The 15,893-nt window shown below is 37.2% G+C and overlaps 1 protein-coding gene across 2 annotated transcripts in view; it reads left to right on the forward strand.

Moving 5' to 3' along the window:
* The window catches only part of UVRAG (UV radiation resistance associated), a 297,755-nt gene that overhangs the window by 133,928 nt on the left and 147,934 nt on the right, over positions 1–15,893 (forward strand). For both annotated transcript variants that reach the window (XM_029956114.1, XM_029956115.1), the window contains one exon: positions 14,024–14,150. In XM_029956114.1, coding sequence (XP_029811974.1) covers positions 14,024–14,150 — 127 coding nt within the window. The remainder of the gene's footprint in view (positions 1–14,023; positions 14,151–15,893) is intronic.

Below are 15,893 nucleotides of genomic sequence, written 5' to 3' on the forward strand. Positions count from 1 at the left end.
CTAGTATCCCTTCAGGCCCTTTCTCTCTGTCTTCCTCTTCAGGAATTCCTATGAGCCGGATGTTGTTCCATTTGATTGTATCACTCAGGTTTCGAATTCTCCTTTCCTGCTCCTGGATTAATTTCTCTCTCTTTTTTTCAGCTTCCTGTTTTGCTATATCTTCTAATTCATCTATTCTTCTCTCTGCCTCGTCAATCCTTGAGGTGGCTGCCTCCACTTTGTTATTCACCTCATCTATAGCCTTTTTTAACTCATCACACCTATTTTCAAAGTGCCTAGTAATTGTCTCAGTTGATTCTTTGATGCTTTTTTCAACCCCAGCGATTAATTTTATGACAAGTTTTTTAAATTCTTGATCCGGTATGTTGTCTAGATATGCCTTGAGCAGTTCTGTGGCTGTGACTTCCTCCTGGAGGTTCTTTAGGGGAGAGTTTCTTCGTTTTGTCATTTTGCTAGTTTTATGTTTCTTGTCACCTTTAGAAAGCTCGTTGTGCACTATGCACCTGTTAATATTTCTCTGTTAAAGGAGGCTTATTGATTGTCCAGGGCCTGTCGTTTCAGGAGATATTCTTTTAATGGTGTGTCTCAGTTTCTCTTGTGGTGCCTTTGAATATTTTATTTCCCTACTCAGCAATATTTGGGACTCACCATCATGCACACTTTGGCTTATTTCTTGGTGTAGCTCTAAGAAGGAAAACAGACAGACAAACACAGAGGGAACAGAAGCACATAAACACACCGACAGATCAAACAAACAGACACATTAAAAGGGGGAAGGAAAAGAAGGAAAATGGAGAGGAAAGAGACGAAAAGAAGAGAAGAAGAAACAAAAGAAAAAAAATAAAGGGGGTCAGAGACAACAAAGGACAGTGGACAGTCTAAAAGTGTATGACCAGTTGAGGGGAGAGGTAAGGATGAGATACAGGAGGATATATCTGGATTCCAAGAAGGTTAAAAAAAAAAAAAAAAGGGAGAAAGGAAAATAAGGAGTAACATTTTTTCAAAATTTAAGTAAAAGAAAAGGTAATAATAATAAAAAATAAGTACAAAAAAGAAGAAAAAAAATGAAGAAAAGAAGAAAAAGGAAAAAAAAAAAAGCAGCAGCTCCCCCTTGTGGATAGGCATGGTTTGGGGTGGTAGGTCTTGGAGGCTGCTCTCAGAGGCTCCGCCTTGGTGTCTGCAGAGAGTAGAATGGTGGCACACCAGGCTCTGCTGGAACTATGCACTGTAGGCTACTCTAATGAGTCAGATCTCCTTGTGCCATTGTTGAGCTGAGTTGTATTTTCCAGGCCCGCCTCAGTTCAGAGTTCCAGTCCATGTACTTTTATGCTACCACAGATGAGATGTATTTGCTTTGGTGGCTGGCTTCTTAGGGGGAGGAATCAGTTTGTCTTGGCTCAGGCAGGGATTTTGGCTGCCCCTGCCTGAGGCATGGTGTGCAGCGATGCGCAGCAGGAGGTGAAGTGTGCGCTGTCCCAGACACAACTGCAGATTCCCAACCCCAGCCGGGATTGCGATCGCGTTGGGGGAGGAATGAGTTTCTCTTGGCTTTGTGCAGCTGTTGCCCGAGGCTGTGTGTGCTGCCTGAAATGAGCTGGAAGCTCCTGCAGCCAGAGCATGCCCCCAGGCCTCCATGACTGCCAACTCCCTGCCGGGATGGCGTAGGTGTGGGGCTATTTTTTTCCCTGTTGCACCCAGGATTCAGGATTCGCGCGGCCACTGCTGGGGGCAAGATGCATCGTGGAAATGAGGTGCGTGCTCCCACTCCCAAAACCGAGGTCGAAGTGAGTGCCCCTGGCGCCGCTGCTGCCGAGGCTGCTGACTCCCCGCCAAGATGGCACAGGGCTGGAAGCTGTTCTTTCCCTTGCGCCACCTGGGTTTGGGATTTGGGCTACCCAGCAGTTATCTATGGAGTGAGTTTCTCTCTCCATGTGTGGTTAAGCATTCTTTATCTCTTCCCTAGAGACAGTACTATGAGCGTGTTTAGTCTCTCTGTCACTTCCCTTTGTCTCTTGGGCTCCATGCGCTTGCCCCGTGTTGGGCTGGGGCTCCCACCTCCCCTGCCCTCTGAGGCTGGCCCGTTTTCCAATCTCCCCAGTTCACACTCACTCACTCAGGTATCTTTGAGGTTCTCTTCTTTCTGGAGTCCATATTTTCTCCTTCCGCTCTTGCAGATGAGAGTAATGTCCTTCTCAGTTCGATAGATGGGGCAGACGAAGTTTACAGAGCTCCCTTCCTCTCTGCCATCTTGGCTCCTTTCCCTCCTCCTGTATTTAAATCACCATTATGAATCCCTGTTGATATTTGCCTTAATCACTTGGTTAAGGTTTTCTCTAGGTTTATCCACTATACTTCCCTTGGAGTATTTTTTCCATGCTCATATTTTGAAAGCAAGATACTAAGTCCAGGCTACGCTCCAATAGAAGGGACTTACACTCCACCTCCTGAGGGCAGACATTTGTCTTGACCCATTTATTTATTTATTCATCAGTATGAACTTGTATATATTTATCTTATACTTTAGATTATAATCAAATACTGTGTTATTTGTTTTCTTGCTCATCTTGTGACGTTGAGTGCTCCTTCAGCTTGGCTCCCATGTCCTTTTGACCTGCCTCTCTTTTTTACTTGTTTGTTTTTTAAAGCACTCTTTAAAAGTTTTGGCACTCTCTGATCCAGGCTCAATTTGTATTTCCTCTGTTTCAACCCTGAATCAGCCATTTTTCCAAGAAGTCCTGTTCCTTCCGTTGGATAATGGTATTTAGAAACAAGATCTGGGTACTAGGTATGCTTATGGTTACTGGGTTGTAACTGCTTCGAGGCCCTCACAGTGGACAGAGCTGGTACACACAAGTATCTCTATGTGTATTAAATTTAACATGACTTCATACTAATACATTCAACTCTAACACCCCAGAGTTCATTCTTCTACCTCAGTTTGTTTATTTGTATTATCTTTTTTTCTGTTAGTGAGAAACCTAGCTCCCATTATCTATAATTTATTTACTTATTTTTTTCACTCCTACTATACATGTAGTTTCATGTTTTTCCCCTTATTTTTAATGGGATTTTTCCTTTATTTTTAATGGGTATTATATTTAATGCTTTAGGGCTTGAGAGAAGAGAGGGAGACAGAGAAGGAGGAAGGAGGGAGAGAGAGTGTGTGTGTATACGTACACATTTGCATGTGCATTTGTAGTTTTCTTTCTTATGCATACAAGTCCTTTTTCTGATATGTGTGTTGAGAATATTTTCTTACATTCTGTGGTTTGCCTTTTCATATTCTTAATGATTCTTTTTAAAGAGCAAAAATTTATAAGCTTAATGAAAAATGAAATAGTGTGTTTTTTAATGTTATTTTATCAGTAGGGGCTTTTTGTTTTCTTTATAAGAAATCTTGGACTAACATAAAAGCACATAAATTTCTTTAGTGTTTTTTCTAGAAGTTTTGTAGTTTTGGGCTTGACATTTAGACCTCCAATCCATTTCACACTAGTTTTTTTTTTGTTGAGTTAAGTGAGATAATTTTTTTTCTATTTGAATATGCCTCTGATATACCATCATATGTTGAAGAGTCTTTTCTTTACTAATTTAACTGTTTTTAAATGTTTTTCTAAAGTCAGTTGACCAAATATGTCTTCATCTATTTCTGGATTTTCTGTTTTGCTCCACTGATCTATATGTCTACCTTCCACCAATATCAAATTCTCCTATTATAGATCTCTTGTCTTAAAACCATACGGTAAGTCCCCCAATTTTGTTCTTCTTATAAAAATTCCTATGGGTTTCCTAGGTTCTTTGTAGTTCCAAGGATTTGAGGATCAATTTGTCCATTTCTGCAAAAAAAAAAAAGTCCTGTTGCAATTTTGATAAAGATTTGTAGATCAATTTGTGGAGAATTGCCATCTTAGCAACAACAGGTTCTCCACTCCAGGAACAGGGCATAGATCTCTTTTATTTAGATTTTTCTTTAATTCTTTCAATATCTTCTTGCAGCTTTCACTGTAGAGATTTTGGAAATCTTTTGTTAGAGCTATTCCTATATATTTTATGGGAGTTTTGGGGGTACATTCTTGCAAATGGGATGGTTTCTGAATTTTTGTTTCTCATATGTTTGTTGCTGGTATAAAAGAATATAGTTCCTTTTATTAACCTAGTATCTTGTAGTCTTATATTAATTTTTTAGTTCTAGTAGTTATTTTGTATATATATTTATTGGGATTTTCTGTGTAAACAGTCATACTTGCAAACTTGGAGTGCCTTATATGCTTTTTATTATTTATTTATTTATTTATTTTATTTTTTTTTTACTTATTTCAGTGGCTAGAATGTACAGTACAATAATGAATAAATGTGATGCAGGGGAAGTCCTTGTTCCCGATCGTAGGGGAAATGAGTAAGCTTTTCTTAATTAAATATAATGGAAGTTATGCCCTTTATTGGTGTGAGGAAGTTCCTTTCTACTCCTAGTTTCTGAGAGTTTTTATCATGAATGGATGTTGAATTTTGTCAGATGCTTTTTCTGCATCTATTGAAATGAGCATGTGATTTTTCTTCTTAATTCTCCATACTTAATTTCAGATGTTTAACATTACATTTCTGGAATAACTCTGAATTGGTTACAGTATTGCTCTTTTTCTGTATCTTGTTAGATTTGATCTGGAAATAATTTAAGGGCTTTTGTGCTACATTTATTAGGGATACTGGAACACAATGTTTTAAATCATTGTATCAGATTGGTATTAGGATTACAGTAGCCTGGTTAAATTAGTTGAGCACTGTTCATTTTTCCATCTTGGCCAGAAGCAGAAGTCCCTACTTTTAATATTTTTAGTATTTTCTAGTGCTCTGTTGAGATTTCATATCTTTTTATTTATTATGAGAGCATTTTACTTTGTCTAGTACTTGGGTGAGATTTCATATCTTTTCATTCAGTATAAGGATATTTTACTTTTTCTTACTCAGTATATTTATAATAGTTTTTGTGATAATTCTAACATCTGGGTCATCTTGGGGTTGCTGGATGTGGGTTGTCTTTTCCCTGGAGAGTGAATCATATTTTTCTGGCTTTTCACATATTGGGTAATACTACATAGTATCCTGCACAATATGAATATAATTTTGTGGATTCTCTGGATTTTGTTACTTTCCTCTGAAGACTATCCATGTTCTTATTTTAAAAATATTTTTTAATGTTTATTTATTTTTAAGACAGAGAAAGACAGAGCATGAGTGAGGGAGGGGCAGAGAGAGAGTAAGACACAGAATCTGAAGCAGGCTCCAGGCTCTGAGCTGTCAGCACTGTAGCCCAACACAAGGCTTGAACTCCTGAACTGGGAGATCATGACCTGAGACAAAATTTGAAGCTTAACTGATTAAGCCACTGAGGTGCCCCACAATGTTATTTTAGCAGGTAGTTTACTTGGTTAGGTTCAAGCTGTCATGCCTGCAGTGGACATTGGCTCAGATTTCATTTAGTTCAGTTCTCTTACCCTTAGTCATAGCTGCTGTTTGCCTCATGCATGCGTTGTTTAGGATTGAGAGACTCAGATTGAATTTAAACAGAATCTGGGTGCTCATTCTCCAGCTTCCTCCATTTTGATGGCCTTAATTGCCTGATCTCGTTCACCTGGGTCCTCTGTCCTGAGAGATAGTTGTCTTTCATTGGAGTTTGACTGCAGCCACCCTCAGGACAAAGCTACAGAAAAGGGGAAAGTTACTCTGTATGTTGGTTGCTTGCACCAGTTCACAAAACTCCAAAATCTACCTGTCACTGCTCAATCTCCAGAATTCTTAGGTAGCAGCTTTTTGTATTTTATCTAGAGCCTGTAGCTATTATGTAATGATTAAAGGACCAGTTGTTAGGTGCTCATTCTCTTACAGCAGAGATAGAACTTGTATATGTTTTATTAATATATATTTTTTGCTTTATCTTCCTAGTTGGATCTGGGTTCTAGGCCTGATATTGCCACTGTGTCAATGAATTGGATTGAGTATTTTTTTAATGTTTGTTTGTTTGTTTATTTATTTAAAGTTTATTTTGGGGGGAGAGAGAGAGCATGCATGCGCATGTATGAGAAGGGGAGAAGGAGAGAGGGAAGGGGACAGAGGATCTGAAGCAGGCTCTGCTGACAACAGAGAGCCCGATCTGGGGCTTAAACACATGAACCGTGAAGTCATGTCCTGAGCTCAACCAACTGAGCCACCCTGGCACCCCTGGATTAAGTATTTTCTAAGGAAATTTTCCCCCCTTTCTTGGTGGTTGAGTAGCTGTAAGTGCAAAGAAACATCCTAGAAATAACATTTACAAGTAAATTTGTTCTCATAGCATAACTGCCATAGTTCTCAAACTTTTTCTTTCCAGATTGTTAATTATTTCCAGGTTTTGTGGGAAAATTAATATAGATGAGTGTGTCCTAATCTACCATTCTCAAACTTTTTAGTCTCAAGACTTTTTAAAAATGTTTTTTAATTTATTTATTTTTTATTTTATTTATTTTATTTATTTTTTAGAGACAGAGACAGCATGAGCAGGGGAGGGTCATAGAGAGAGGGCGACACAGAATCTGAAGCAGGCTCCAGGCTCTGAGCTAGCTGTCAGCGCAGAGCCTGACACAGGGCTCGAACCCACGAGCCGTGAGATCATGACCTGAGCCGAAGCTGACGCTTAACCTTAAGCTGAGCCACTCAGGTGCCCCTGTATTTATTTTTGAGAGACAGAGAGAGTGAGAGCAAGGGAGAGTCAGAGAGGGAGGGAGATACAGAATCGATGCGGGACTTGAACCCGCAAACCGTGAGATCATGACCTGAGCCGAAGCCGGACGCTTAACTGACTGAGCCACCCAGGTGCCCCTCAAGATTTCTTTATACTATTAAGAATTATCAAGACCTCAGAGAACTTAGTGTGTATCTGTTGATGATGCCTAGGTTAATAAAGACAAATGGACTCTCACATTTATTTCTCCAATCAGGCTGTTATAATACCACAAGTCTTAGAGACTCTGGAAAGCTCCACTCTGCAGTATGAGAGAATGAGAATGGAAAAGGGAGATAACAGCTTAGTAGTGTTATGAAAATATATTTGATCTTACAGACTCTGAAATGGTCTCAGAAATTCTCAGTTTCCTGGACCATGCTTTCAGAACATTTTGCCTCAGGCCTTTTAGCTCCAATGTGATCTAAAGAAAATTGTTTCCTTTAGTATGTCATTTACAAATTAGTCTGTCATTCTGAAATGAATCTTTTAACATGGCCCATCATTGTCTTTGTAAATAGGAATGTGCATGCTTGCAAATAGTGGAATCTGTCTGTGATTTTCAGATCAGATACATGTTGTATAGAAACACTAATATCCAATGAATTGTGGTCCATTGGAGATGCACAGGTGACATTAACTAGGAGTAAACAGATAAATAGAACACAGAAACTCATTAGAAGATGCTTATGGAACATTAAGGTCTTTGAGCACTTATGTCAGATGCGTTAGAAAGGAAGCAGAACCAGATCCTACTAGGTTAGGTTTGTTTACTCTACTTGTCAGAAATTAAAGCCAACCATCCTGGTTTTGAATGACTTGATACAGTTCTGTAAATGGGCCAGTTTCTGCATATGGACCATAACACAAACATACTGTAAACACGCCTTCCTGTATTAGTTTAGTCTTTAGCTTAACTTATACCTTTGGTTCTTTGATTCTAGAAAATATTCTCTTTTTGAGTGTGTGCCCTGGAATAGAGCAGATTAACCCTCTAAGTAGGCATATCCGTGGTCTGTGAAAAGTTGCTTTATTTTTTTTCTGTTGTTTCTTTTTTCCTCTGCCCAGGTAGAATTCGGTTTACATGTTTTCTGGAAAAATTCAGATTATAAAAACTGAATACTTAACCTCTTTGTGAAAAAAAGACTGTTTCCCAAGAATGTATATATATATTTTTTCTCTCAGTGATATAAAAACACCCTAACCTGTCATGATCATACTTTTGAATTACTAAAGAAACCCAAATTGTTTCTTGGTTCCTTTTTCCCTAATGATAAACAACCTCACTGACTTTTGTCTTTGGTTTTACATTTGGTTGACATGGCAGAATGGCTTTTATCTCCATAAATCCAAAGCTCTTAGAAAGCAGACACCGTTTCTCATTCATTTAGGAGCACATAGTATGCCCTTCATAAATGTTTGCTTTGTTCAAGAAAAATTGCTTAGGAATGTTTCACATTTCATAGAACTTTCCAGTCAAATATAATAATGATGATTGGAAATAAGCTGTTCTGCTTGTTTTCTTGGCTTGAATGTCTTTAACAGATGATCATGCCATCTGTTTAGAATCAGTGTTTCAGAAATGAGGAAGAAAGCATTTTGGGTGAGAAACGATAGCTCTGAAGTACTTTACACGCAACTGCCAAGTCATTTTCCATGCCCGTTGCTTCAACGAAGCCATACCATTACTCATCTCACTGAGTGCTCTTGCTTCTTCATTATCTGTGAATCGAATAGAAATGCTGAATTTGTCTTTTAAATTTACCAGCTTGGTAAAGCTATTAAGTTTATTTAATGAATAGGTTTTTTTTCCTCATTACAATTTTAATTAGTATATATCTTAGGAAGAAAACAACGATTTACTAGGTACAGCCAAGTATTACTATTCAGTTAAGATTTGTGCCATGGGAAATCACGAAAAGTATATTATTGACACTGTTGATAAAGAGCAGAGTGGGGCGCCTGGGTGGCTCAGTCGGGTAAGCGTCCTACTTCGGTTCAGGTCATGATCTCATGGTTTGTGAGTTCGAGCCTCTCATCAGGCTCTCTCTTGACTGCTCAGAGCCTGGAGCCTGTTTCAGATTCTGTGTCTTTCTCTCTTTTTGCCTCTCCTCCACTCATGCTATCTCTGTCTCTCATAAATAAACTTAAAAAATTTTTTTAAATTAAAAAAAGAGCAGGAGAGAAGGGCACATACATTCATAGTGCAATAATTGTGTGTGAGTGCAAACATACAAGTACATATATGTTCATTGTGGGTGCAGGATTTCAGATTTTATCTATAGGCAAAGTCTGGCTTCTAAAGGTATTTGGATTAAAAGAGAGGCTGAGTAAAGTTTAGAGTATGGTGTCATAGGTTTAAGTAGGAAGTATTTTAATGGAAAGATAAGTTAACAAACTTACTGAGCAAACTTAATTGTATCTCTGGTAGAATGTGTCTGGGATTTGTTTTATTAAATGAACATTCAGTAAAATTGGCTTTTTTGAGGTATAGTTCTATCCCTTTTTTAAAAATAGGCTTTATTTTTTAGAGTAGTTTTAGGTTTACAGAAAATTGTACAGAAAGTTCTCCCTCTTCTCCCAATTTCTTTTGTTCTTAACATCTATGTACAGTTGTTACAGTTGTTGAATCAATATGAATACAATATTAATATTAATACAATACGACTAACTTAAGTCTGTAGTTTACTGTAGGCTTACTCTTTGCATGGTACAGTTGTCTGCGTTTTAACAAATGTGCGTCATGTATCCACCATTATAGGATCATGCAGTGTAAATTCACTACTTATAAATCCCCTGTGCTCTGCCCAGTCATCCTTTCCCCCCTCCCTCAGAAGCCCCTGGCAACCACTGATCTTTTTACTGTCTCCACAGTTTTGCCTTTTCCAGGACTGTCATGTATTTGGACTCATACAGTATGTAACTTTTTCAGATTGGCTGCTTTTATTTAGCAGCATGCATTTAAGGTTCCTCCATGACTTTTCATAGCTTGATAGCTTATTTCTTTTTATTGCTGAATAATATTCCATAGTATGGATATACCAGTTTGTTTAACTGTTGACCTATTGAAGTACATCTGGATTGCTTCTAAGATGAAAGAAGAAAGGTGCTATAGACATTCATGTGTAGGTTTTTGTGACACATAAGTTTTCAGCTCAGCTGGGTAAATATCCAGAAGCATCATTGCTGGATCATATACTAACCCTATGTTTAGTTTTGTAAGAAACTGTCAGACCATCTTTTCAAGGGACTATACCATTTTGCATTTCCGCCAACAATGAACAACAGTTTCTGTGGGTCCACATCCTTGCCAGCCTTAGTATTGTCAGTATTTTGAATCTTTACTATCCTAGTAAACCTATAGTGATATCTCATTATTTTAATCTGCAGTTCCCTAATAACATACAATGTTGAGCATCTTTTCAAATACTTATTTGCCATCTTTATATCTTCTTCAGTGAGGTGACAGTTCAGATCTTTTGCCCATTAAAAAAATTTTTTTTAATGTTTATTTTTAAGAGGGGGGTGACAGAGAGGGAGACACAGAACCCAAAGCAGGCTCCAGGCTCTGAGCTGTCAGCACAGAGCCTGATGCAGGGCTCGAACTTGTGAACCATGAGATCATGACCTGAGCTGAAGTCATACACTTAACCAACCGAGCCACCCAGAGGCCCCTAAATTTAAAATCTAATTATTCCTTGCTGTTATATATGAAAGAAATGGATTTTTGTGTATTAACCCTGTATTGTGCAACCTTGTTATAGTCACTTATTAGTTCCAAGAGGCTTTGGGTTTTGTGGGGCTTTTTGCAGGAGATGGGGGAGTGATTCTTTGAGATTTTCCCCATAAGCAATCAAATTATATATAAATAAAGATGATTTGTTTCTTTTTTCCCCCAGTCTGTATTGCTTTATTTCCATTTCCTATTGCATAGCTAGGACTTGTAGTACATTTTCATATAGTCGTGAAAGGGATCATCCTTGCCTTGTCCTCCAGTGTAGGGAGAAAGCATCTGGTTTCCAACTATTAGGTATAGATGGTACCTGATGTCAGATTTTTTTTTTACTTTATGATGCTATAAACATGATTCTCATTCAGTAGAAACTATAGTTCAAGTTTTGAATTTTGATATTTTCCCAGGCTAGCAATACATGTTTGATGCCTGGCAGCAGCAATAAACCACACCTGTCATTTAACAATGTGATCTTGAGGGCAAATAACTGATACACTTCTAACCTTTCTGTACCCTTGCAGCCATTCAGTTTTTTACCTTCAGTACAGTATTCAATAAACTACCTAAAATATTTTACACTTTATTATGAAATAGGTTTTGTGTTAGATGGTTTTGCCCAAATGTAGGTTAATGTAAGTGTTCTGAGCACATTTAAAGTAGGCTAGGCTAAACTGTAATGTTCAGTAGGTTAGTTGTATTAAATGCATATAAACTTACAATATTTTTAACTTATGATGGGTTTATTGGTACATAACCCCATCATAGGTTGAAGAAGATCTGTATGGTATTAGTTGTAGGTTTTCTGGCAATTTTCTTTACCAAGTTGAGGAAGTTTTCTTTTATTCTTAGTTTGTTGAGAGTTTTTGTCATAAATCAATGTTGAATTTTGTCCTATGATTTTTAGCATCTATTGATATGACTTTTCTCTTTTAGCCTGGTTTATGTGATGAATGTCATTGATTACTGATATTGAACCTGCCTTGCATACCTGAAATAAATTCCATTTGGCTATGGTATATAATTCTTATTTATTGTTGGATTTGGTTTGCTACTGTTTTGTTGATGATTTTCATCTGTGCTTATGAGAGATCAGTCTGTAATCTTTGTTTGATATTGGTATTAGGGTGATGCTGGCCTCCTATAGGGAGTTAGGAAGCTCTTCAATATTTTGGAATAGAGTTTAAAGAATTTGGTATTGTTTATTTATATGTTTGGTAAAATTTGCCAGTGGAACCATCTGGGCCTGCTATTTTCCATTTTAAAAGGTTATTAGTTATTGATTTAATTATTTCTCTCTCTCTCTCTCTCTCTCTCTCTCTCTCTCTCTCTCTCACACACACACACACACACACACACACACACACACATATATGACTTTTCAGATTATTTTTCCTACTGTGAGTCTTAGTAGATTATCTTTCAAGGAATTGGTCCATATCATCTAAGTTACCAAATATGTAGCCATAGAGTTGTTTATAGTATTCTTTAATTATTCTTTTAATGTCCATGGGATCAGTTGTGATGACTCCTCTTTCATTCCTCATCTTAGTAATTTCTGTCTTTTCTCCTTTTCTTGTAGCCTGGCTAGAGTTCTATCAAAGTTATTGACCTTTTCAAAACTCCAGCATTTGGGTTTACTTATTTTGTAATTTTATTCATTTAATTTATTTTCTTTGGGGTTCACTAGCTTCTTTAATCTATAGATGTATTCCTTCTGCCTAATTTGGGAAGATTTCATTATTATTTCTGTGAGTACTTTTTTACTACTGCTCTCTTTCTCCTTTCTTCCCTGTACTTGGTGATACAGATATTAGATCTTTTGATATAGCTCCACAGGTCCCTTGAGACTCTTCATTTTTTTACAGTCTATTTTCTTTCTCTTATTTAACTTGGGTAGTTTCTGTTGCTCTATTTTTTAGCTTAAAGATGCTTTTCTCTCCTACATTTTGCTGTTGAGCTCATTTATGAAGTTTTTTATTACACTGAGATTTTCACCTCTAAAATTTCCATTTGATTCCTCTTTATATTTTCAGTTTCTTGACTGAGACTTTCTGTTTCTTTGCCAACATGTTCTATGTTTTCATTTATTTCAGAGATGCTCTTAATTGTTACTGAAGCATTTTTATGATAGCCACTCAAATCTTTGTCAGATAATTGTTACAAGTCTGTCATCTCAGTACTGACATCTATTAATTATCCTTTTTCACTTACTTTGGCATCTTTCTGGTTCTTGGTATGATGAGTGATTTCTTAATTAAAACTTATACATTTGGGGTGTTAGGTTATGAGTGTCTGGATCTTACATAAATCTGTTTTATCTGGCTTTTTCTGATACACCTTTCTCTGGTAGGGAAGGGAGAGATGCTATCTCATTACTGCCAGGTGGGATAAAAGTCCAGGTTCCTCAGGCAGCTTCCATTGACACCTAAGTGACGGGAGTTTAGGGGAAGGGAGCATCCTTACTTTTGGCCAGGAATGGGGGTTCCAGCTCTCCAGCAGGCCTCCACGACTACCCACCTAGCAGGGAGGAGTAGGAGTGCCTTGATTTTGTTCCCCATGTACCCTCCACTGATATGCTGGATAGGGAGGCCTCATTAGCACTGTGTAATAGGGAAAATTCTCACTGTCCACTAAGTCACCTCTGATACAGCCCAGCAGGGAGGGAGAGGATTATCTCATTTTGCTCTAAGTCTGGGCTCCCCCTGTGGTATCCACTGAAACTATAGGGGGATTGGTTGGTTACTGCCTGAAAGGGGTAAAAGCCCCAGGTCCTTACTTGGCTTTCTCTGAAATCTGTGGGATATCAGAGCACCTTGGTTCAGCTTGGCAGGGATGGAAATCTACTTTTTCTTTCTATGAATTTGCCTAATATGGACAGTTCATATAAATGGAGTTGGTGCCGTTTTTAAACTGGCTTCTTTCAGTTAGCATGATGTTTTTGAGGTTCATCCGGGTTGTAGCATTCATCAGTACTTCATTTCTTTTATTGCCAGAGAAAATATTCCATTGTACAGATAGACTATTTTTAGATCATTTAGATAGAAAATTTTATATTTTTGTTCTTCAGTTAATGGACATTTGGATTGATTCCACTGTTTGGCTATTAATGCTGCTATGAAAATTCATATTCAGGTTTTTGTATGGACATGTTTTCAGTTCTCTTGGGTAAATACATAGGAGGAGCATTGCTAGGTCCTGGGATATCTCTATGTTTAAGTTTTTGAGAATTTTATCTCTAAAAAATAATTTTTTGTTTTAATTGTATTGTGATTTCAGGAAAGAGGCCTCAGAAATTTTGTAGTGTTTTTTTGGGTTCTTAGAAGGAACTGTCCTCAGACTTTAGGTTTATTCTATATATCTATAGTCTTTCCATTAAAATGGCAGGTGCTGATAATTCAGTTACTCAGAGATCTGTAACTTGGATGAATATTAAAGTGCTTTGAACCATTATTCATTTTGAAACACTGTGAATGTTTAATGATACATAGTTATGAGTTTTATATTCATAAATTTACCTGTGCTTTTTAATTATTTAGAGAAAACAAAGTGAGTGCTTGCAATTAAAAATTTTGGTGCTTCGAAATGAACTGGAAAGACAGAAGAAAGCTTTGGGAAGGGAAGTGGCATTACTGCATAAGCAACAAATTGCATTACAGGACAAAGGTGAGTAAAAATACCATACAAACAGTCAGACCTCCATACTCAGTAGTTGTCCTTCCTTCTTCTCCACAGGCTCAGATAGTCATCTTTGTACCAATATGCTGATAGAATTTAAAAAATGTTTTGAAAGTATTTTCAAGTTCATGCATACAGAAAAGTATACAAATACACACACACACACACACACACACATTATTTTCAAAATTTCAAAATGAACTCACTTATATAAGCATCATCTCCACTGAGAAGCAGAGCATTGTAAGAACCCCAGAGTCTCAGGAGCTTCCTCACGTTCCTTTCCATTCCAGGCATCTCTAGCCAGACTAACCACTACCTTGACTTATTAAACCAGAGTTAGTTTTGCCTCATTTTGAACTTTATGCAAATAGAAACCTATAATATGTAAATTTTATGTGTTGGCTTCTGGTTAACATTTTGTTTGTAGGTTTCATCCTACTCTGCATGTGATGTAGTCTTAGTTCATTCTTACTGCTAATAGTATTCCATTGGGTGAATGGAAGTATGTATTTATTCTGGCTTTTGGCTTTTGGTCATTTCTAGTTTGGAACTATTAATGCTTCCCTGAGCTTTCTAGTATATGCTTCTTAATGAAGATTTATTTATGCATTTCTGAGGGATATAAACTTAGGCACAGAATTGCATAGTCTAAGATACGCATATCTTCAGCTTTAGTAGATTGTGTGCAAAGTCTTACAAAGCACTGGTGTCCAATTTGCCTCCCCTCTACCCAGTAGTGTACCAGATCTCTTGCCCTACATCTTTGTCATCACTGGGTACTTTCTGGCTTTTGCATTTTAGCTTTTCTGGTGGGTGTATTGTTGTGTCTCCTCACAGTCTTAATTTTGATTTCTCTGAAAACTAATGAGGTTAAATACTATTTCCTGTTTCTGCTGTCTGGCATATACTCCTTTGTGAAATACTTATTGAAGTGTTTCACCTCTCCCCCTGCTTTATTTTTTTAAAGATAGAAATTCTTAACAAATTATATATTTGGGTTCTTTGTTTGAAATATTCATTAAAAATGTATTCTCCCATTCTGTGGCTTGCTAGTTCATTCCTCAGTGATACCTTACATGAACAGAAGTTCCATTTTATGTCTTTCCTTTTATATTTAAGACTTTTTGTGCCCAGTTAAGGAAATATTTGCCTATTTTAATGTCATAAAGGTGTTACTCCGTATTTTTTAAACACTTTACTACTTTACTTTTTACATTTATATTTATATTCACCAGGATCTGATTTTTTGTGTATGATATCAGATAGGAATCAAGACTTATTTTTTTCTACAGATAGTCATTGACCCAGTACCATGTATGGAAAACCTGTCTCTCTTGTACTGACGGTTCACTTTGGCCTTAGACTCGTGGCTCTGTACATGCCTGCCTTTTGCAAGACCCAAGATCCATTGATCTGTCTGTTCTTTTGCTATTCTCTCACTGTTTTAATTTCTCTCTGGTTATAATTGGTCTTATTATCTGTTAAAGTTCTTCCACTTTTCTTCATCTTGGCAAGGATAGAAATCTACTTTTTTGTCACTATGGATGTGCCTATTCGGGATATTTCATATAAATAGAGCTGTGGCCATTAACATGACCAATAAAAGGCTTAACCTTGTTCTTTTGCATTTTCTTCTTATGGATTTCTGTACAGAAAAGAAAATCTGGCTTCTATTTTGATTGGGACTACATTTAATGTATTTATCAATACAATTGCTGATAATAGACA

This window comes from Suricata suricatta, chromosome 11 (assembly GCF_006229205.1).
Source record: "Suricata suricatta isolate VVHF042 chromosome 11, meerkat_22Aug2017_6uvM2_HiC, whole genome shotgun sequence".
NCBI lineage: Eukaryota > Metazoa > Chordata > Mammalia > Carnivora > Herpestidae > Suricata > Suricata suricatta.